Source organism: Poecilia reticulata, chromosome 4 (assembly GCF_904066995.2).
Source record: "Poecilia reticulata chromosome 4, P_reticulata-male-v2, whole genome shotgun sequence".
Lineage (NCBI taxonomy): Eukaryota > Metazoa > Chordata > Actinopteri > Cyprinodontiformes > Poeciliidae > Poecilia > Poecilia reticulata.
In genome coordinates, this window is record NC_088833.1 from 11,736,635 (window position 1) to 11,760,646 (window position 24,012).

Below are 24,012 nucleotides of genomic sequence, written 5' to 3' on the forward strand. Positions count from 1 at the left end.
CCAGAAGATTTTCACAGGAAAGACAACGGATATGTCAGGTCCTGTGTCAAGTAATTGATGGATGCTTTTCTCCACTATTGCTCAAGTTCCAAAAATGTAAAATCTGATGAAAAAATTAGACGATGTCAAATAACTTAAAAACTTTTTTCTCCAAAACAATACGATATTTATTCTGTACAATTAAGCTTCATTATTGGGGAATCCCTTTATTTTTAAAGCATTTTATAATCCTACCTCGACTTTTTCTTGACTATGATTTAGATCCAAACTCAACAATGTGTGACAATCTGAATGTTTGACAACTTGATTCTCTTTCCTGCCTGTATTGCTTTTGACGTTTTAACGTCCCACCGTCTCTTCCTCTTTCAGCATCACCCCCACCCACACACGTCTTTCTCCATCTCACTCCGCCTCTGACACCCTGATCAATTCCCCATCAAATCCTAATGCTGCGGTTTAACTCAAGTGTGGCATCTTAATTAGAACGATAACTGCACACTGTCAGGGTCATCGACTGCGCCGGACGCCAACCAATGCCTCTCATCGACAGGCTGCCAGCGCTCAGAGAGGCTCTGAAAGCTTGGGGCAGGCAGACGGAGGGCGGGGTGGACACAGAAAACCAAACGGCCAGAGTTGAGGATGAGACAGGCGGGTTACTAGTGACCTGAGAGAGCTATGGTTTACCAGAGAGGGAAGGAAATTAAGACATCTGAGGATCGGCCATTGTTTGGTCAAGTATTGCTCCGCTTGGCCTCAGTTAACACTCAAGAGAATTGATAGCTGTAAGGTTTTCTGTGAATAGGATGGGAAGCCTAATGAAACAGAAGACTGTGGCAGGAAGGACTGTTGCAAAAAAATACTTTGACGTATGATAAAGAGTGAAGAGAAAGATTTAATATAAAGCCATTAAAGTGAAACCTAGCAATGATGAAGGCTACATTAAATTTTATTACGGAATCAAAAATGTATGAATAAGGTTAATTTCTCTCATTTCTATTAAATCTGAATCTGTAGGATAATTATTTTAATGATCCATCATAAAAAAGCAATGAGTTGATTTTTTTATATATATTTATTAAAAATATGAGGTATGAAAGAATTAGTATTCACAGTTTAAATGAAATGAAATGATTTCTGCTAAAAGAATCAACCTCTAACGTTAGTTATCACATTAATTGTTTTTGACTGTTACAATAAACTAACAGAAACAAAACCTAGAAAACTAAAAAGCTTAACTTTCAACTCTATCAATTTCTCCGAAGTTTGAAGAAAATGGTTTTGAGAATAATTGACACTTATTTTGCCACAAATCTGAGGAATAGGTTTGAACAAAGAAAGTAAAAGTTTCAAAGAAGATCTAGTCACCAGAAAACACACCTTTACCTGATGTCGGCTGTTTTCTGCTTGATGTTTTTGTATGTTGTATCTGCATCCAACCCGCCTCTGGTTAGGAATGAATAAAAGAGAAACCCAAAAACAGAGAAGAAGAAAAATCATTTTAGCTGTCAGCGAGAAACAAACTTTAGTGGTGATTAGAAATGGATACTAAAGATATATACGTTTTTTTTTTTTTTGCATAAAAACACATTAACTTGCATATAATCCAACAGAGAGACTTGGTAAAAAACGAAATAAATCAGTGGGAAAAGAACCACCTAAAACAAAATGTTACAACATGACATGAAATTAAACGACATGCTTTATGTGACAACAGGGAATAATGTTATGTTCTTTGTTGTAGAAACTGTTTGTCTCAGGTGTGTTGTCACAGAAGACAGACACATAGGCATCACAAACAGAGAGTTGCCCACCGTCACCTGTAGACACACAGTTGTCAGCCACAGCACACTCTGTGCTAAAAGAAGCATTTTTCACACCAGGCAGGGAATTCCCTCCTGTTCATCTTGTCAAGTGGCCATTTGTCCTCTTTTTATCCCCCCCTTTCCTCTGAGGAGAGATGAGGAGGAGAAGAGGCGTGAGAACAAGAGATGAGAGACAGAGACGGGAGGAGCAAGTTTCCCTTTTTCTTGTGACAAATAAAGAAATCAATAAATCATTGCAGGCCTTTGACGGCTGTGGTGAAGGAGGGGGCGGGAGGGGTTTGCCCGTTCTTCATAGACTATTTATGAAGCTGTCGTCGCCGTCCCCCTCTCTGCAAGTGTGTGTTGGACAGCCGCTCGCGTCGCGAGTGAGAGCACTGTCTGAAATATTTAAATGTTTGCGTGCATTTCACACTGGACCTGTGGCCCCTCTCGGAGGATGCTGTGGGCTTTATGGGGGGGGATGGGCAGGAGGTGAGATGTGTTTGTCAACATGTTTGTTTATAACAAATCTGACCGCCAGTGGCCGGATGTAAATAAAGCAACCTTGATGCTCCTCATCTGTCACTCAAAGCTTCCTCAGTTGTTTTCTCTCTATAGTGCAGTTGTGCGGCAACAATGTTTGAATTATGCAACTATTATTAACTATGATTAATGGCTATTTAATAAGATCAACAAAGTTTTTTTTTTTTTGTTAAACAAGTCGGGGCACTTCCTGATGACCAGCAATCATTAGCCAAACACGTTCAGTGTCACCGACAAACTGATCCTGTGTCGCCGGATGCTACCAGGATCCTGTGACTGTATGCTAACAACTGTGGCTGCCGTTAGCATACAGATTTGAGCTATGCCGTATTATCCAACCAATATGCAGACACTGACATCTTAATGGCTGTTTCATATTTGGGTTTACTGTATGTACTCTGCGCTCACTTCACATTGACGGTTAAGATTTTGTAGTTGAGTGTACCGATATGCATATACTTCTTGTGACAAATTCCTTAATTTCCCACAACCTGGCAGGACACCAGCAAGCTTGATGAGCTAGTTGTGTGCCAAGCTCAGTTTCCTCTCTGCCAGGGCACCTACCTGCCGCACACCTGTTGTTGGTGTGGCCAGTGGCGGAGCTAGACTTTTAAAGTTGGGGGGGCCAAGGGGGGGCCAGGACTACCTCTGGGGGGGCAACATTTAAAATGTGTGTGTACATCCATCCATCTATCTATCTATCTATCTATCTATCTATCTATCTATCTATCTATCTATCTATCTATCTATCTATCTATCTATCTATCTATCTATCTATCTATCTATCTATCTATCTATCTATCTATCTATCTATCTATCTATCTATCTATCTATCTATCTATCTATCTATCTATCTATCTATCTATCTATCTATCTATCTATCTATCTATCTATCTATCTATCTATCTATCTATCTATCTATCTATCTATCTATCTATCTATCTATCTATCTATCTATCTATCTATCTATCTATCTATCTATCTATCTATCTATCTATCTATCTATCTATCTATCTATCTATCTATCTATCTATCTATCTATCTATCTATCTATCTATCTATCTATCTATCTATCTATCTATCTATCTATCTATCTATCTATCTATCTATCTATCTATCTATCTATCTATCTATCTATCTATCTATCTATCTATCTATCTATCTATCTATCTATCTATCTATCTATCTATCTATCTATCTATCGTCCTGCAACTTTTACATGTGTCTCTGCTCAAACACACCTGGATCAAATAAGCTGCTCATTTCCAGCCTATTGCAGAGATGAATGAATGCTGGTGAGGAAATTCAGACATTTTGGAGCAGAGGTGAATCTAAAGGTTGCAGGATGGTAGGTAGCCCTTGAGGACTGGAGTTGGTGACCCCTGGCCTACTGGATCATTTCAGTGGAGATTTCAGACTGTGGCAGGAAGCCGGAGTGCCCGGAGAGAAACCTGTCAAATCTTTTTACATTTTGTCCCATAAATTTAAATCAGACACATGTTTGGTCCCAGTCAGATTTCTCCAGCTCAAAATGATTACTAATTAGATCTTCTAGGATTCTTTTCTTCTTCCGATGTTAATATTTGTAGCTCCTTTCCAAAGGGCCCTTTGTCTTCTTCCAGAGGAGGGGCTGGAGAAACTAACCTCTGGTGTCTGATCACTTCTTTTCGTAAATGTAAATGAAACCGTTGTTGATCATGTCTTCACTGCAGTCGCTGTCTGCAGTGAAGACATGCTCGTTGTCTGCCTTCACGGTTCGTTCTCCCTTCATTAAGTAACAGTAAATGTCTGTCTGCTTTGGATCCCCACAGATGACGGAGGACAGGTGGTACGTCTCCGTCCCACATTCTGCAGGCACATCGATGGTCTGAGTGGCTTTTGTTCGGTATTCCCTGGTAAACCTATGCAGAAAAAACACCAGGACCTTGTTATCGGTCAGACAGTGTTTCTTCTGCCAGGGTGACCCGCAGCCTGAACAACGGCGTTTGCACGCCAAATCCAACCAGTATTCAAGCAGTATAGAAATACTGGTTGAAAATAATACTGGTGGAAGTGAAATGAGGGCGCCGTCGTTCAGGAGCCTGAGGGAAGTGGCTCCACAGTTAGAGCAGGAGTCGTTGTCATACAACTCTCTATCTGTGTCGCCACCAAACGAATCCAGCCAGACCAGCACAGACTCCAGCAAACTTTTTGTGTCAAAATCCTTTCCCCCGCCTGATGGCAGCTTCTTCTCCCTCAGCTCCATCAGAACTGGGGAAAGGTCTTCCTGACTAAAATGCTTGCCGGGCTGGCGGACAGCTGAGAGGAGGAGACTCCCACAGCAGGGGATGGACGATGCCTCCAGAAAAACCCTTTCCTGAGCGAGACACCGCTTGGTGACGCTCAAGTTTAGGACGCTCTGGAAGGCAGCGTTCACCCAGCTGTTCTGGAGCTCATTGGAGAACTTGAAGTTCTCCTCCTCTTGTCCTGGTCCTGCAGATGTCGTCCCTACATCTGGCAGATCTGAGCCAACGCCATCCACTGCATTAACGTCAGGGGAACAGGAAACCTCGACAGCAACAGAGACATTTACATTTAGAGCTGGTTTTTCGGACAAACAAGCAACTCTGTTGTGTTCTGAAATACAACGATCCCCGTCCGGGAAACGTTGTATTTCAAAGGACCCTGAGAAAGTGGCCTTCAGAGGACTACTATCCTGTAAGGATGGGACCAGCGAAACCAAAGCTTTGGCTGTCACTTCAGCCACAGCTTTGGCTGCGAGATCAGCCGCAGACCAATCTTCCCCAGCCGGGTTAGATTTTTCTGCGACTGCAGTCTCACCCTCACGTTGTACCATCGTTTCTGAACAAACCTCCCCAGCCGGGTCGGTTTGTCCAGAGACAGTACCATCGTCCTCTGTACTGTCTCGTTCAGAGGACGAGATGGAGTCCGAGGTCCCAACATCCAGCGAACAAACCTCCCCAGCCGGGTCGGTTCGTTCTTTGGAATTGGATGGAAATCCATTCCAAAACAGATCGTCCTCTTCATTCTGATCGTTTTCTTCGTTGCCATCCTTACCTGGAAAAAAACGATCGCACACTTTCTTCATCCCAGTCGTCACGGCATATCCGATGCCCCAACCAACCGGGAATATCAGGGGAACAAGCGCTGTCGCAAAACTGAACATTGTTGCTTTACACAATTGTGAAACTCCAAGAAATGTAGAAATGTCTGGATCCTGACTGATGCTTAGAGATTCCAGCATTCAAGCATTAGAACTTCTTTGATCTACTGTGATGTACATAATGTCACCTATGACCTCATCAGTGAGCTCACTGGACTTCTGGTGCAACGCCTTGCTTCTGATCGTTGCTATGGAAATGATCAGCTCAGCTCTGCATGACTCAAGCTGGCATAAATATTTAAATAAAACATTATAATTTTTATTTTACATGAAGAGATTAAAGGATTTGTATATGATTTAATTTTTGCTTTTGTGGTTTTCCATACATGCTGTGGTATAAATGTTCTGAAGCCTTTTTCCACTATAATTTTTAATTACAATTACGGAAATTTATTAGGATTATTAATGTATTAATAATTGCACAGTGCTAGGAACAGTCTGTGACTTATTATATTTATTTGTATACATTTTCGCAGACAATTTAATGCTGTGACTATTTTACGAAACATAAGAAACAACAGGATCCAGCCCTGCACTTATACATCATTTTATTGAGGTCCAAAACTTAGAAGTTCTTGTCTTGCGTCATTCAGGAGTCTTGGGTATAAAAGGGCTTCATGATTGTATTTCAAAGGCAGATTTCAAGAACAACTCGTCCCTATGTTACGGAGAGGAAGCTTCTTCAATCAAGACAGGGCTCGGATGTCTTTTACTGAACATTTCTGTTCAGTTTTTATTGAGGAGAAAACGGCCCATGCTGATAACGGCAACAGCTGTTCGTTACCTAGCAACTAAAATCAACAGAAGCAAGACAGTGACAAAAGACAGAACCAGATCCTGTTAAGCATTCTTCAAAATAAAAGACTTCCTCTATCCAAATAAATCACACTTAAATATGTTTCACTTCACCTTTTGTAATTATATACAATCATGTTCAATTCAATTAATAATAATCATCATGTAAATTTTGGTTGACATATAATTGTAAATCAGCCACTTATCATGCAAATTATACTTAACATATAAGTGTACCGTGTGGCACAAAGTGGCCGTCTGGCTGATGTGCGTCCTTGTGTCTGGTTGCGGCGACTTGAGTTTACACTTTGAAAGTTTCAAAAGTTCTCTCTTCCACCAAGCTGGTGAGAAGAGTATAATCCACTTAAATCTGTGCCTCCAATTCAGGTGTGTCTCCCTGGATTGGCTCCAAAATGCTAAACTACAGGCCTGTTATATTCATGTTCTACTCTGTATGGCTTGAAATAAGTTCAACAGCATTCTCGGTTGTAAACGATCATTCATATTGTGGCCAAAACAAGAAAAAAAATCTCTTTAAATGTGATTTATACATAATCACACGAAAATGTCATGACTTCTTTAAAACTGGAAGAGAAGACGCTCCACTTAGATTCCTGCAAAGTATGTTTATTTCTGTCAATTCAATATAGATGTCTTGTACTTTGGGTCATGATCTATATCTTATGACAGGCAAGGGACAGAATGTGGATGCACCAATCAATTAGGGGCATTGTCTTTCTATAAACTATTTATTTACCATAACACCCTAGAGTAACAGCTTTATTACTACAATCAAATCCACAATTCATTCCTCCATATCTATTCTTCTGTCTTCACCGAATGAACAAAATGCTTGAATTCCCCTCCCTTGATTCAGATACTCAACCCAAACCCAGAGGGAGCACTCAACCTTTTTTCAAAATGAGATTAATGAGAAAATATGGAGTAACAGCAGCTTGCCTGGTGTCTTTCAGAGCTCCGCTGGGTACCGCTGTGTCTGAGTGGACCTTCACTGGGCATTAGTTCATTAATAAATTAGAGTTCAGATCCAAATGGAGCTCTGCCAAAGAGTACCACTTCACCAACCTGCAGTAATCCAGCTTTTACAGGAAGATTATCCAGATTATTACACCAGCTCAACAGACCCTGAAGTCAAATTACAAAAAAAAGGGATGATTGAAAACACTGCTAATTTTTACTTTAGGATAATCCCCAAATGAGTATTAGTACCTTGTAAAACCTCTGTGGAAAGACTAAAGCTGACGTCTCTTAGACATGCAGTGAAACACTCACCTAATAATTAGTTTTCTTCGGTCTCTATTCAATGCGGTCACATTTTTTAAAACTCCGTCCCAGAACTTTTACAAATTTGAATCAAATGTAAATGCTTTGTGTTGTGAACACGTTTATGTTTAATTCAATAATTCTCTTTTCAGGAATACATTCATACTCCTTCCCCAGCTGCTGTTATATCTTCCATGTTGCCAAGTATATTTGTGTCTTCAAACCATGACCAATGAAGTGGGTCTAATAAATCTCCTCTAAGCTTAAAGTCTTGTTTCTCATTTAGTCAAAGCAGAAATGCTTCTTCTGGGTCAAGGTGGAGGAGACTTGTCTGATCTGCAGAAGTTGCTTTAATCATGACTGATAATAAAATGAAGCAGAAGATGATTGGACATTGATGGTTCAACCTCAGAGACCGGGATTACAAGTGCAACTTCAGCCAAAGTTGTTGTTATTATTATTATTATTATTATTATTATTATTATTATTATTATTATTATTATTATTATTATTATTATTATTATTATTATTATTATTATTATTACCCACAATCTGAAACTGAGACAGTCAGTGGAAACAAAGTTTGTGTGTCAGTCACAAATGTTTGGCAGGAGTTGGGGATTAATTATCCATTAAAGCCAACAAATACAGTATCACAGGAGTGATACTTAATGTTTTTAGCAGACGTGTAACTTATAAACTCATAGAATAATTTTTGCAAAAGTTGTAAAGTTTGTATCCTTCATTTAGGTTTTGCGTTTGTTTAAGTTCTGAAGAAAATGTGTAGCTTTTGTTTAGCTTTTGTAACAATAAATTTTTTCAACCTGACCAATAAATTCATGCTATTTATTGATGGGTTGCTGAAGATCACACTGTCTGTGCTACAGCATCAGATATGTAATTGTGCTGTAGCATCGTTTTACCACAGTTGTCTGTCGTCATGCGCCATAGAAATGTTAGTATGCGAATGTGTGGTGACGATATTAGAAATCAGCTCAGATTTTTTTCTTTTCCTTGAAGGTTTTACAGCTGACAATAATCTGTGGATTGAAATGCAGAGGCTAGTTTTGTAGGATCTCCAAACGTTCCCTGTAAATTGTTAACTTTTTAAAAGCTGCTACATTTGTAGCCCCCTTGGAAAACTTTATTTTCCATTTTCCCCACACTTTATAAGCACACTCAAATAAACCCACATCCAACGCTTACCTGTCAATGACTACGTGAAAATAAACTGAACTGAAGCTTTAAAAGGTTCTCCGAAAAACTCGGTGGTAAACTTTTGACATCAGTGACATTCCCCGTTCTCACAAGGATATCTCGGTTGCCCTCCTTCATGGTGAGTGTGTGTACCTGTGCAGCACAACACTATGAGAGTGATCCAGAGAGCAAACACTAGATTAAGCACTGTGAGCGCTGGCGGCGACGCTGAGATTTAAACTCATTCTGTCTATGGCTGCTTCACATAACGAGCTGAATCAGCATGCACCATGAACACACACACACACACACAGCGTTAAAGTGAGCATGCGTCTGACATCCAGAGAGGAACGGGAGAAAGGCACGAGCTGATATAATGAGCTAAGGTCCTTTTAGAGACACAACTGTCACTTTATCATCTCTTGTCTTCTGTTTTTTTCTACACAAGTCTTTTTCCTCGGCATCCTTGTTTCATGGAGTTTCCTTTCTCAACAGCAGCAGTTCAGAACATTTAAGAGTCTGACACGGTCAAAGGTTAAGAGAAGATGTCAAAGTTTATTTAATATCCAGACTCGTTTGCCCTAATCTGGAGATCTCATTGACATCCGGCGACCCAACGCAGCAGTACCAGACTCAGCGGTGCATCTAGATCCTAAGAACAAAACGCATTCCTTCAATGACAACAATCTGCCCCTTCTGGTTAGGAAAGACACATGGCTTGAGAAAGGAGGAAAAGAAGCAATCTACATTAAACATAACAAAATAACATTAAACAGTGGAGGTGGGGTGAAGTTCAACCATTCACATCCAAAGACTTGAAGAAAGCAGCTTGTGTCTTGGCTTTATTTTACAAGTGATACTGGCCCGAACAATAGACGGGTAGTTGGACTGAGCCCTTGACTTCTGTGACTTTAATGGCTCTATTCATCTGATTGTTGGGAACTGTAATTCATAAGCTTGATGCTCTGAGCTCAGAGTCACTCCACACCAAATAAATGCCCAAGTGGGTGAATATGATGGCATGCAGAGACTAGGAAACCATTAGCCTTTTTCTATTAAAAAAAAAAAGCAATGTGCAGACAAGAAATTGCGAGCAAGAAATGGATGTATGGCAAGCCAAATGGTGATATAATAGAGAGTTTTGTAATGTGTGATCGAAATTTAAAAAACACCACTAGATATGCCACCATACAACATCAGATACTAAATGAATACAGGTATGCACTTATACAGCACAACCCGGCGTTTAAACTGTTGTTTTATATTGATTTTATAATATTATAGCATTGTTATTTACTTCTGTGTTGTATTTTTTTGTTATTTTGATTGACCTTCTTAACATATTTTTAATTTCAAATTGATGTCCCTGGCAGATGAATCCTGACTTTCTAATAAGCTATTATGCTTATTTACACATTTTGTTCAAAACAATATTGGCAAGTCTTCTAAGACGATTTATTGATTAAGCTATTGTCAAATATTTTATTTGTTAGGCACGTGTGTAGAAAGAAGGTTAAACTGTCCTTCACTATCATCCTGAGTCTAAAGCGTTGACATGGATAGGCTGAATGAATTAGGACAGCATCACTCTTGGAAGAAGTGGCTTTAAGACTATTGGATTTGCTAATTACAAATTTTATTCAGTGAGGAACAGCAGGCTATAAATTTGTCTTAGACAAACAGGAAAAGTAAAATTGGTTCATCAAATCATCTGTACAAATACTTTATTAACCTATTTCATGTTTAGCAGCATCAGGGAACAAATGAAAAACATGATTTTGAATACTTCACTTGAAGCTCTGGTGAGCTTCCACTTTCTTTTTTTTGATCAAATTTGATCAGATTTTAAATTTTATTTACCATTCCATTCAACAAAAGTAATTAGCAACTTTCAACCAAGAAAAAAAAAAAAACATTTCATCACAAGGTTCTTGCAGACAGAACTGCTTTACACATGCAGAACTAAATGTTTTAAACTTTACATTAATCATTTCTCTTGATAATTTTAGAAGTTTTTTTTTTTCACTATTAGATGAGAGCAGATTCAATTATATTCCAGAAAAATCATCGTACAACATTTTTTGTTTGCCTGTTTCAGATTAGCACTGCAAAGCGTTGGCTCTGCTCCTTCTTCCTCTACAGACGTTGGCCTCTTTGTTAGCTCCGGATCACTTTCAGAGTCCCGCTGTCACTGCTAACAGCAGCATGACCCTGATGACCCTGTCTTATATCCTCTGTCTTATCTATCCCAACTCAGCAGCCTGCACCCAGGCCCTGCCACGTACCCTGCTGGTACCACTCCCCAAGAGGAGCAGAAGGCGGAGGAGGTGGTGCAGAGCTTCTTCAGGCCTGTCGCTGCTCATTTCAGGTTAGCTCGTGTGCATTAGCACCAGCAGAAGTGACAGCTGTCAGCATCACCGAGCTCGCTCCGGATGCTGCCCCCACCTCCCACCAACCCATCCGTCCTTGGAGCGTGGCCAGGTTGAAGAAGAAGAAGCATGTTAAACAAGGAGGGAAAACAGAAATCTGTACTTAAAGGAGAGAGAGGTGAGTAAGGAAAACATTCTAAGGAAAGGAAAGAGAAAAGAAGCAAGAGTCGTCATACAATTTAGAAATGTTTTTTAAATTATTTCATATTTTAACCACAAAGAAGATCATCTGAAAGTATTCTTCTCTGTTTTACCTGATGCTGTTGAGATAGAAGGAAACATAGCACTCTGCACACTGGTAAAAAAAAAAAAAAAAAAAAGTGTCATTATCCAGAGGGAAAAATGTCCTGTACCAGCATGGGCTGAATGGCCACTCAGAGAGGAAGAAGCCATCACATTAAAACCAAGATAAAACGTGTTTTTGTTTGTTTTGTTTTGTTGTTTTTTTTTCATCAGTTGAGGCAGGAGCTATTGGCCAAACGTTATGTGAATATGGGTGTATAAATATTTGTTTCTGATATATATACACACAGTATATACAATTATATATAAAAGAGAAGCCAGTAATGGGACAGGAGGAGGAGAGGAAGGAACAAGGAGAAGAAATAAGACCAAACGTTGTGTCATTAAATGATTAAACAGTGATGCAAATGACAACCATTTTTATTAGAAATTATCCTTTCCCAGCCATTAAATCATCTGAAAACGTACATTAAAGCTGCTTCAAAACCTCGCATCCCAACCTACACCCTGCTGTTGTCGGTTTCTGGCCTCTCTGTGGCCCCGGAGCTCCTCCGGGTCCGTGTGCGAGCAGTGCCGCCTGCTGGCCAGGGGCGGAGCCGCAGCCTGCCGCAGTTAGCGCTCTGAGTCCTGCGGAGCTTCACATCCACTCTGACAACAGCAGCTGTGGAGCTGCGGACACGGGACAATTATTCTGACTAGCACGAGAAATCGACGAGGTTTGCTTGATGTAAGTATGCTTATTTTTCTTTTTAGTTAGTCGTTATGTTTTTTATATTTTTCTCTGGGAAGATCAAATCAACAAAACAGATTTGCATTTTAATTATTACTCTCTACTTATGTTATTAAGACTTCAGGTCACGAAAAAGATGTTAATGAAAGTGATTGTGCAGAATAAGTCTTTGTTTATTCTTCACATTAACAAAGATGGAAGGGAAGTAGCACTCTGAACACTTTTTAAAAAAATAAAAAATGAAATGCTTCATTTTAATTTATAGCATTTCTGAATCCTCTTGTCCTCTTATATTTTAATCTTTATATTATAAAATAACAGATATTAAATAAAGGGCCACCAGATTTTTTCTTTTTTTTTCTTTTTCAGCATTGTTTTTTATTATAATTTCCAAAATCTCTCCACTACTTTTTGGAATATGCAAATACTTATACATATAAAAAAAAATTTATAAATACATAAAAATATAAATAAAAATATTGCTGGTGAATAGGTCCAGGGAGTTTTACCTGGGATTCAACATGAAAATTAAGTGTTGAAGTTTCAATCCAGCAACACTATCTATGTCCTGTTTTTGTTGTTTACTTCATGTACCTTATGTTAAAGTAGCGCTTAGCGTCTTGTTTTCACAGTGCTTGCTCCAGGGGTCAAAGGTCCCTGTAATGATCGCATGAAGACCATGGATTCCTGAGGTGCAGACAGAACATGCACACGCTCTGCTTTCATTGACTCCTAGCACAGAAAGTGAGTGAAGACCACCACAAGAAGCTTTAATAAATGTACACATGAATAAATAAAACACACACACACACACACACGTAGAACTATCAGCACCGCGGCAGAGCGGCTGTCTTGATTCCTAGACAGACACACTCATGCACTATTAATGGGATCCCTCTCTAAAACCATGGGATTCCTTTGCCAAGTGTGACCCTTTTCTTCAGTGTGTGTGAGTGGGAGTGGGTTTGTGTGTGTGAGTGTTTACAGGAGGTGTGGGCAGGGGGGGTGGCATCCACTTGCCCAGGGGTGCGATTTTAGTTTGCCGGAGGGAGGGGATCTGAGTGGTCCCAAGACCCCAGAAAACCCCAAGGCTTGAAATCAACCCTCACCGCGCTCATACACTCAAAACATCCCAGATCTCCTGCTGACATGCAGAAGGGTCCATTTTTTCTTTTTATCCAGAAGCGGAGTGATCCAGTTCACGGCTCCGGAGTTCACTTTCTGCTTCTTAAAATAAATGAAAACCATCTTCTGTCTGCAAGGAAATTGTACAAATGTTGTTGGAAAGATTCAGCAAAAGTGGAGGCACAGACTCTTTCAAATAGCAGTTTGATAAAAACATGTCTTTATTATAATAATAATAATAATAATAATAATAATAATAATAATAATAATAATAATAATAATAATAATAATAATTGTTGTTATTATTATTTTTATTATAAAAATAATAAGAATTATTATTGTTGTTATTATTATTCACCCTGGTCTTATTGGAGGAGCATCAGAAACATTGTAATGAGAAAGAACAACAATAAGTTTCCTTTTAACTTGAGATGCAGCGATCAGTCCGTCAGAGATCAATTTTCCTCCAACAGTTTTGATTGCTGCATCGGATGATCAGGTTTTCTATTTTTTTGTTATTAAATGCATCAAAACTAAGAAATTCCACCATTTTCAGTCCATAAATTCATGAACCAACTGCATGAACTTTGATGTGCTACCTAGAGACTTTAAACCTTTGTTTTTATTCAGCATGCCAATTCTTTATAGAACAAAATTAAAATGTCAGAACTGCTCAAATTCTGAACTGGATGGTCAAAACTCAATGGAAGCCAAATAGGAGAAGACTGATCTGCATCTTACCTCTGAACGCACAAATCTCTGGATTTTGTCGCTCAAAGCATTTTAATGCATAACATTCAGAGTTACTCGCTCTGCTTTGAGTCTGCACACAGCGTCCACAGCTATAGCTGGTTAAAAACAGGCTGAAGCATTCATCTTGTGGTTTTTATTGTTACAGTCAAAAGTTTTGAAAGAAAACACATTTTTATGTAATTTGACAAATAGCTTAATGCAAAAAAAGACTTCACTGAAAAGTTATTGAAAATTATTTGTGTTTTGCAGAATCAGATTGAGAATTTTCAGGATTTTTTTTTTCTTTAAAAACCTGACCAATTTTTTTCCCCTTATATTTCAGAGGAGGGGGGAATTAGTCACATATGTTTGAAATAATGATTTGTTTAGAGCTAACAAGCAAATCATTATTTGCTCAAACATTTGCTCAATCCTCGTTTGAACTAATCCCATTAAACCATATCATCCGAATACACTGGTCATGCTTTTCCAGCTGTTGATATTCTTTAGCATTTCTTTTTTTATTGTATTTCACTCACTGCTTTCTTTTCTTTCAGTAGCAGGCAAATATAATTTGAAGCGTACTGAGTAAATGCTTTAAATGGTAAAGATATCTTAGCACGAAAATGAAACCAGTTTTATATAGTAAATAACTTACAACAATTAAAAGTGGATCAGTGAGAAAAATAAGTAGCCAAGTGAGAATTGAACGGATCAGAGTAAAGACAAAAAAAAGTAGGATTTTTATTAGGTAACATAAGTAATACCCCTACGTTTCCACAACATGTGGTCAGTTTTCACTTTATTTCAGGTCCTGGCACTTTTAAAATGTATTGCCATTTTCCAAACATAATTGCTTCTTTATTTATCAAATCTGACCACTGGCTAAAACAAGAGCATAATTTTTATTCTACAGATAACTCCCCCAAATGCAACCAAATATATTTGCTGATTAAATTTTGGAAGACTTTATTGAAGAAATATGGCTCCTAATTTTGTTGATATTTTGTTTGGAGTTGTGGTTACCAAATGTTCTTGGTCAAATATGAAATAAAAATAAAGTAGTGTTTCAGATACTGAAAGTCATTGTCTCTTAAGCTTATTGTTTGTGTATATTTTGAGAAAACTGCAAATCGTTTAATGTTATGCAAAATGTAACAAAATATGTTATAAGAAAGTAAAACTTTGTTCAACCAGGATGTGTTAAATATTAGAAATGCTATCTTACCCTACTTAATGAATGCACTCAAGAGGTGAGAGAGTTTGGTTTAAAAACAGCAGTCAAGTTCTTTTGAAATCAAAAGATTTCCGTAAATGAGTCCATCTTTGAGTCTGAGTGTTTCTGTTTCTGTGCAGGTTTTACACACCGCATTGTTCTGAAACTACAAAGTGTGTGATTTGGTGAAATACTTCAACAGACTGAATAAAAAATGAAAGCATGAAGCAGCTGTTCCATATTTATTACACAAAAGGCACTTAGAGGCTGAAGGCTGCGGAGGAAAATCTGTATTTCGGCTGCCGTGTTGCACATCTGAGAACGCAGCTGCACTGTGCCAAATGTTTGTGGTTTTTGCTTTTGCTTTATTTATTTATTCATTTATTTATTTGTTCTCTGCAGAACGGGATTTACCTCTGAATTATGGAACAGTCCCCTTTCTCTCCTTAAGTAAAAAATAACATCTGTCCGGCAAATGGAGAGCTTAGTGTTTCTCTATAATTAATGGTAAAAGCCTCCAGAGCTGCGCATGAAATATACATCCTCCACACAGCAGCCCACCACCATAACAAAGAGAGCAAGAGAAAACAGAGGAAGAGGAGGAGGGACAGTGGGTCAGTGAGAAGAGAGACTTAAAGAAGAGCTTAGAACCCAACAGCACAGAAGATTAATATGTATTTAAATGAAAAAAAAAAGTGCAAATCTACTACCAAATAATCTTTCAAGACATCCTGAAAAAAATGACAAATATTACAAACAACACTTTTGCTTTGGGATCGGCACTTTATTTTGTTGTGGGAACATGATGCTAATAGAGTTCATTGCATAATTATTAGCAAACATATTTAAGATGTGTAACAACCTGTTAAATAAGTGCATTTTATTGCAGTTCATTAAATTTACACTGAAAAAGAAGAATTACTTTTTTTTTTTAAACTGTTAATCTGAATACATTTATTAGTTGGGGGAAATCCTTAAATAAAATTTACATTTTTCTTTCCAAAATCCTTGATACCCTTTTTTCCAAAAAAAAAAAAAAAATTATCAAAGATTTTATATTTACACTACATATTTTATGCCTATTTTATTCAAGTCCTGGATTTTTCATTTTGTAATCCATGACGTTCTGCTGTTGAAATATGATTTGGTTTGTGTCTTTTAGTTCGTCATTGAAGTGGGAAAGACGAGAGAACATGCCTTTGAAGTAAAGCAGTCGTGTGTTCGTCTTTCTACATAAAGAAATGTTACCATAAAATACGAGCTTGCCCATATCCATAGCCGTAGCACGATCAAGATAACTGGAAATGTGACAAAGGGGCTGGACAAGGTCCCGAGTTTCTCTTGAGAAAACACAGGAGGAAGACAGAAATCTCCAAGGGTCATTGATAGAGAGTATGGTATATGCTTCGATGACCAAGTCTTCAAAACAGCCACTAGTTTCTTTCTGCATTGAAAGAAAAGTTTGTCATACAAAAATCTCTTCTGTCCTATTGTCACATGTAAACACGGGGCATTTGTCAAACTGTACCGGGACTTTATCTGGAAATCTGTGCTGTGGTAAAGAGGATAGTTAGATTGAGCCTTTCAGCAACGACAACTTCAAGGAGGTCGGGTATCAAACAAAGCAGGATAATTTTCCTTCATCCTGCCTTGTATGAAGGAAAATCTGTGATGCTGTGGGACCTTTTAAGCCTCAAACCTCCTGATAACTTTTAGCTGCTTTCTACCTGAGCATCCACATAGATCATCTTTAGTGTCATCTTTCAGTGTGCAGTATCATTTTTGCATCATTTGGAGGTATACAACTAGAAGGTGATCTGATAGACTTTAAGGCTGATGTTCATACTAAGCCAACCTAAAGGCCATAAAAAGGAACTTGCAACTGAGTTTCTTTTTTGAGAAACAGCCTTTTCATATTTTTCATCGCCTTCTTTCAGTGACATATGATCACACTGTTGTCACGAAGAGTTGTTGGTTTTTACAAGTTTGGACTTTGTGTAAACTTTTATATTTAAAAGTATTTTTTTGTAATACAGCACACTGACACTGAGCTGCAGCAGGTTCTGAAGAAGACAGGTGCAGCATTTTCATCTTTAAAAGCTCTATTAAAATTGATCGTCTCACTTCAAACTGACTTTCCTTTCAGGAAGTATGATAAATGCTTCTGTCTGCATAATGACTGAAACTTGAACAAACTTCTTGATAACTTTGACAAAACAGAGCAAAGATCACTGAGGGATGTTGCCTGATCATAAAATCCACCCTTCTTTTTTTCACATTTCCCTGCTGCACAGTAAATGATGTCATTGATCAAAAGACATATTCATCTGCAAAATTATTTATTATGAAATTCCATGAGAGACAGCTGCTCATGACCAAAGTGATGTGTATTACATACAATCAAACTGTAGAGTGAAAAGTCAACCATGTGGTGCAGTGATGAACGGCTGAGACACAATGTAAACACATGAACACAAACATTTTTGTTGTCCTCTGCTCGGCTCCAGAAGCACTAAACTGTTCCGGGCTGCTCTGTTTATTGATCAGAAGAAACTGAAGAAAATATTGTGGAGCATAAACACTGAAGCACTCAAACCATCATGAGGGAAATGCACATGACACACATTTGCACAAACACACGCAGAGACATGAGCGTGTGTTTGCATGCTGTGAGGACAGGACACAGGCCGCAAAAGATTATTGCTGAGCTCTGTGACCAACAGAGATGAGGGTTTTAACTAAAGATGGAGATGGGAGCTGAGGATTGAAGCAGGGGCAAAACACAGTCTGTACTGACCTCTACAGGGTAACGGGTGTCTCAGCAATCACATACAGTCTACAACTTCTTACTGTTACAAAATCTTACATTAGGACTTAAAATTTCATTTGATATTTCCATTCCAGTGTTTGTAGGGTGTGATTTTATTTGCAATGTTCTATCTCACTCTGGTTTTACGACAGACAGACAGACAGACAGACAGACAGACAGACAGACAGACAGACATACAGTAACACAGACAGACAGACAGACAGACAGACAGACAGACAGACAGACAGAGAGACAGATAGATAGATAGATAGATAGATAGATAGATAGATAGATAGATAGATAGATAGATAGATAGATAGATAGATAGATAGATAGATAGATAGATAGATAGATAGATAGATAGATAGATAGATAGATAGATAGATAGATAGATAGATAGATAGATAGATAGATAGATTTTTTTACCGTGAGAAATACTACTGATTCTCAATTTACTAGCATAAATTGAAAAAAAAGAGATAAAAACACCACCTCTGGAAAGGCGGAACCAAAAACATGCGCCGCCACATATGTGATCGGACTATTATAGATGTGGGACGGCAGCGATGGAAAGATGTCGGCGGCCTTGATCCAGATGTCATGTCTCTATCGGGGCATGTTGGCCGTCAGGGCCACTGGCACCAGGACGCTGATTCCCGGGCTGGTCCCACAACAGTTTCGGGCCTTCTCTGTACGAAAGGATCCGGAACTGGAGGAGAATCCGTTCTACAGCAAGTACCAGGACAAGATCCAGAAGCTGCGCAGGTCAGCGAGCGGACGGAGCTAGCAGCGTCCGAAACCCCGTCATTTAGTCAGCTATTTTAAAGATTATCAGATGCTACAGCACAGAGAGGAGTCATTGGAGCCAAGGAAAGTGTGACTGAAAGACTTTATGTCAAATAATCATTTCGGCCCATTAGTCTGTTGTATTAAGCCCGTAAATGTTTTTAAACCTTAGTTCATAAAAAGTTGTCAAATGTCACCGCAATGTTATCCTATAGAAAAAGGCGTGAACATTTTAGGCCAATTCAGCAGCAAGCTTGAACCTTGTGCCGAATTTTAGCCCACGTTAGAAAGAGTGGACATGACCAAAATAATCAATCCTTTACATGCTAACTATTAAAAATTAAAGTTAAACTATGGGGGAAAAATGCCTTTCCTGCGAAAATGCTGTGTGAATGCTGTATATTGACTATTTTAGTGAGAATTTCAGAAGGATTTTAAGTCAGTTGCAGAAGATTTGCAGAAATATAAGAAATAGGCAAAAGCAGCAGAATAAAGCACAATCCTGGAAAGTCCAAATAGAAAAACTTTTGAAGAAAATTAATACCATCTGTTTGAAAATGCTACAAAATGCACTGAGCATATTCACTTCAGTAAGTCAAATGTGATCTAAATTGACTAAGATACAAAGGTATGCAGGGCTGTGGCCATAATAACACAGTAAAGCATTCAGATTTTTGTACAAAAAGTAAATCTCAACTTCCATACGAGTACAACAGTATTCATCTCTCACTGGAGTCTCACTGTTTGGCTTGGCAGATTTAGCATATGTCCATCAAAACAGCAGGAACCTGTAGGAAATACATTTTAAATTTAAAACAGCTAAATGCCTGTGAGAACTACTAACCTGCAGCTTTAAGGTGAACCCCTTCTGATCAACCTCATAAGTGTCCCAAGATATTTTTACTAGAAACTAGACCAACAATACTAGTTAAGATTTAGTGTCTTTGCAATGTGTTGGCAGTAAAATATGAAAAGTATTCAACTGAAGAATTTTGTTGTGGAGCAAATAGTGATCAGTTTTCTGTATGCTTTTAGTGTGAAACCCCAGGAATATAAGGAGCGCCTGGAGAAGCGGCATGAGGTCAAGAATGACGTCCTGGGACACTCCAAGCAGGCGGAGTTCGTCCAGGTCATGGAGCAGGAGGTGACGTTTCTGCTTAGCTCCTCGTTCAGGCATTGGTTACTTTTAAACCGGAAAAAGAAACAACTCCTTTTGTTCCTTCCTCTTTTTTAGTTTGAGAAAAGAGATAAGATGGCGTCTGGTGATGGAGCATCTGGAGCTTTTACAAAAAACAAGGTGAACTGGCCGAAGAAGCCAAGCTGAGGATCAGATCTTGAATGTGTAGCGTAGCAGAGTCACCGTTTGAAAGGCTGAAAAATATTTTAGTTTTTTTTTTTTTTGTGCAAAAATACTAAACAAATACTTTTAATTTAACTTTTTTATATATAAAGGAGAAAAATTAAAACTTTTCAGCAAGAGGAAGATGTATAAAAATAATTTGGTGCTCTTTTAGACATTAGGTTCCATCCTTAACCTGGAGATGATCAAGGACAAAACTGGCGAGGAGATCTCACAGGTGAGTTTGACATTTTGTTGGGTTAAGTACCCTCATTGTAAATCTGTGTTTCTGAACTCTACTGTAACTTGTAAATTTTGTTAAATTAAAACTAGCTAAACTAACTAAAAAATTAAAATAAAATAACTAAAAAATGTTTGGTGCTTTGCTTTGGTTCAGACAATTTTTTTTCTTTTCTTTTTGTCGCTGATGGTCAAACCTTCACATTTACTTTCACTCTATGGCGCCCTCTGGGGGGCTTTACTTGTAAATCGCAAAATAGATCTAGACTGAACTTTTATCTTCTACTCTTCCAGCTTTGGATGCAGTTTTATTCAACCAAAGACACGATCAGCGCCGCCATTCCAGTGAGTTCATTACCGATGAATCCTGGATGTAACTTTAATAATTTACTGATCATCTAACACCTGTCTTCTGTCTTGTTTGCAGTCCCAGATGTATGAGGTGATTTTCCGCAGATCCAAGTCCTGCCCCATGGTAAGATCCCTGCTGAAACTAATCCATGGTTCACCAAATCAGAGTGTGTGTGTGCATGTGTGTGTGTGTGCGTGCGTGCGTGCGAGAGATTGTGAACTGCAGAACCAGAAATCATTTCAGATTTTTCTTTGCTAACTATTCTTTTATCATGGATTCCCTGCTCACCTCTGTCTGTGTGCTCTCTCCAGTTCCTTTACGCTCTGCCTCAGAAGGAGGGCTATGAGTTCTTTGTGGGTCAGTGGTCCAGACACGAGCTGCATTTTACTTCACTCATAAACATCCAGGTAAACTGATTCACATTTGCTACCTCATGCTTTTGACAGACAGGAAATGAGCTCATGTTTAGTTCAGGTTGCTTCTGAAATTTTCCTACAAATGCTCTTGTTCCTTGAAAGGCCTGGAAATATGAACTCTGGCAAAACAAATGTAATCAGGCCATTTGAAAGCTTAGTTGTTTGACGTAAGGTAATTTCAGTTCAATAAAATGTAACAATTTCAGTTAAATTTATAGGCATATTGTACATGAATGGTCCACACTTAATTTCTCGTATCTGTAATTTTATTTATTTCCAAAAAAAATACGCTGAGCATTTTCAAACAGGACATAAATCAAACACCGGATCTATTTGTATTTTCTGGTCAGTCACTATTTTAATCTGAAATTGTCAGAATAAGTTTATTCAGCTCCTTTCTGATACAAAATGAAGTTTAAAAATGCTTTGCATTGTGTCTGGATTATTTACTAACAAATATAAAAGATTAAATTAAAAAAATAAACCTGAAACACAATGAAATGATATGAAAGGATAAAAATAGTTATGTATGGATATAGACACTATAGAGATTAAACTGTTAATCTTCTAACTAATCTAGGATTTCTGTAATGTCAGACATTGACATCATGACTTCACTTATTTTCCAGCCTTTTAAAATATGTCGGTTATATCGCTGCACTTCCAAAAATATCAGAACACATTTGTTATGTAAATATTTTATGCATGGACATCTAAAGTCAGCAAATCTGCATAAAAATACATATTTGACAGCGTTCAAAGTTTTTTTCCTGTGCTTGCACCCAGACGCTTGGCGAGAACGCTCCGAGTCAGCTGATCCTCTACCACTACCCGGAGCTGAAGGAGGAGAAGGGCGTCGTGCTCATGACAGCAGAGATGGATCCCAAGTTCATTGTAAGCCTGTTTTAAAAATGTTTTTCTTTTTTTTTTTAAATGTCTTCAGGGACATTTAAAGCATCTCTCTGTTTCTCTCAGACTGTCCACCAGGCTCAGTGCTTGGCCAATCAGGTGCAGCTGTTCTACGGCACACAGAGGCAGGAGACGTACCGATTGGTGGAGACGTTTAACCACCAGCCCGAAGACTTTAAGCACATGTCGGTGATAGCAGAGCTGGAGCAGAGCGGGCTGGGGTCAGCAGGCGCCCCGGGGGGCTCCTGAGATCAGAAGATGTCCAGGGACTATTTATCTGTCTCGGACTGAAGCATCATGGCTCCTCTCTCTCCATGTGGATCCAAACGCTTAAATGGATATTGTGAGCAGAAAAGACGCAGGAGCAGCATCTCATGAGCCGACATTTAGTGATTTAGGAAATAATGTGGTGGAAGAAATGGAGGCATTTTTATCCACTCTGTTCCAGACTGGATCCAAGAGACTGTAAGCACTGAAGCTGAGCTCAAAATTCTTCATTTGATATTTAATTAAAAAAAAAAAAATCTTGTCAGTCTGAGTGTTCTTCTCTTCGGTTATACAGCAGTTAGACATGCATGTCTTCAGCTTCTACCTCCTTACTTTTCACAACAATTGCTATATTCATTAATAACTAAAAGTATTATAATGTGGGTGAGCTTTGTTGCAGCTGGACCTGGCCAGCTCATCGCCATGGATTCCAATTTGACTTCTTTCAAGTATCAGGGGATGTTTGAAGAAAATGTGAGTTGATCCAGAACTGGAACCTATAGCATGTCATGGACTCAAAACATACCAGGAAGTGCTCCAAAGACTGGCTGAAAACAAAACAATAAAAACGAATAGTTGACGGAAAACAAAGATTATGAATTTACAGAGATGCCGAGGGGTGACATGAAAAGAGCTGTCCATAAATTTTTAAAAAACATTTCATAGCTGAGGGTGAGGAGTTGGATACGGTGTCCTAACGTCTTCCTCAGAACTCACCATTTTAAAATTGTTTTAATGAGTGAAACAAGGTCCATTTTGGGTTTTATTTTACCTGTAATTGAGCCACTTTCTTAATGAAAAGTCGCCTTTGGCACAATTAAATTCAAATCCTGTTTTTAGTCATGCTATGTTTGAAAATGCGTATCAAAACTATAGACTTGCAGCATTTCCAGTCTCCATTTTTGGCCAAATGCCAAACGAATTCATATAAACAATTCATATAAATGAATTGTTTCATTTATATAAAATGAAACAATTCATTTTATATAAATGGTTTCATTTATATAAAACAATTCAATATTGGGTTCAGTTTTCTCACAAGTGAACTATGTGTTTATTTATCAATGTGATGGCATTTTATACATCAAAGACAGTGCACACCCCTACCTGTTGGGGATTGTCAGACATACAAACATGAATTCAATTTATCATGGCTGACTTTTTTCATACAATACCAAACAAATAAAACCCAAAAAACATCCAAGTGTCTAAAACCAAAAAGACTGAATACTGTCTTCAAAGTTGTTGACAAATAATGCATTGAACTCATCATATAGCAAAACAGGCTTTCATTTGGAAACTGTTACAAATTGTACTTTTGGGGTGAATTTTAGACTTTTATAAAACCCAAGCTTTATAAAAGAAAACATAGAAAACATTTGTGTACTTCATCTGAGCTTAAAGAAGACTATCACTACGAAAAACAACTAAAGTGAAACGACACATTTTGACGGGAGAAATTTACCTGAAATTTATGAGGCTGTTTTAGTTGTTAAAATAAAAAAAAAGAAAAATATTTTCCCATTAACATCCTCAGCTAAAGAAACTAAAACAGTGACTCGACTGACATACACACAAAAAACCCACTGTTGACATTGGAATAGTCGCACCACATGAAATACTTCACCAGACAAA

At 38.3% G+C, this 24,012-nt stretch overlaps 1 protein-coding gene across 1 annotated transcript; it reads left to right on the top strand.

Moving 5' to 3' along the window:
- Nucleotides 1-18,600: 18,600 nt before the first annotated feature.
- On the top strand, nt 18,601-22,642 carry atpaf1 (ATP synthase mitochondrial F1 complex assembly factor 1). Its single transcript, XM_008406748.3, has 9 exons — nt 18,601-18,833; nt 19,890-19,998; nt 20,089-20,151; nt 20,369-20,431; nt 20,728-20,778; nt 20,861-20,908; nt 21,097-21,192; nt 21,988-22,095; nt 22,177-22,642. The coding sequence occupies exons 1-9, from the start codon at nt 18,619-18,621 to the stop codon at nt 22,357-22,359; spliced, it is 936 nt and encodes a 311-aa protein (XP_008404970.1). The 5' UTR covers nt 18,601-18,618; the 3' UTR covers nt 22,360-22,642.
- Nucleotides 22,643-24,012: the final 1,370 nt, after the last annotated feature.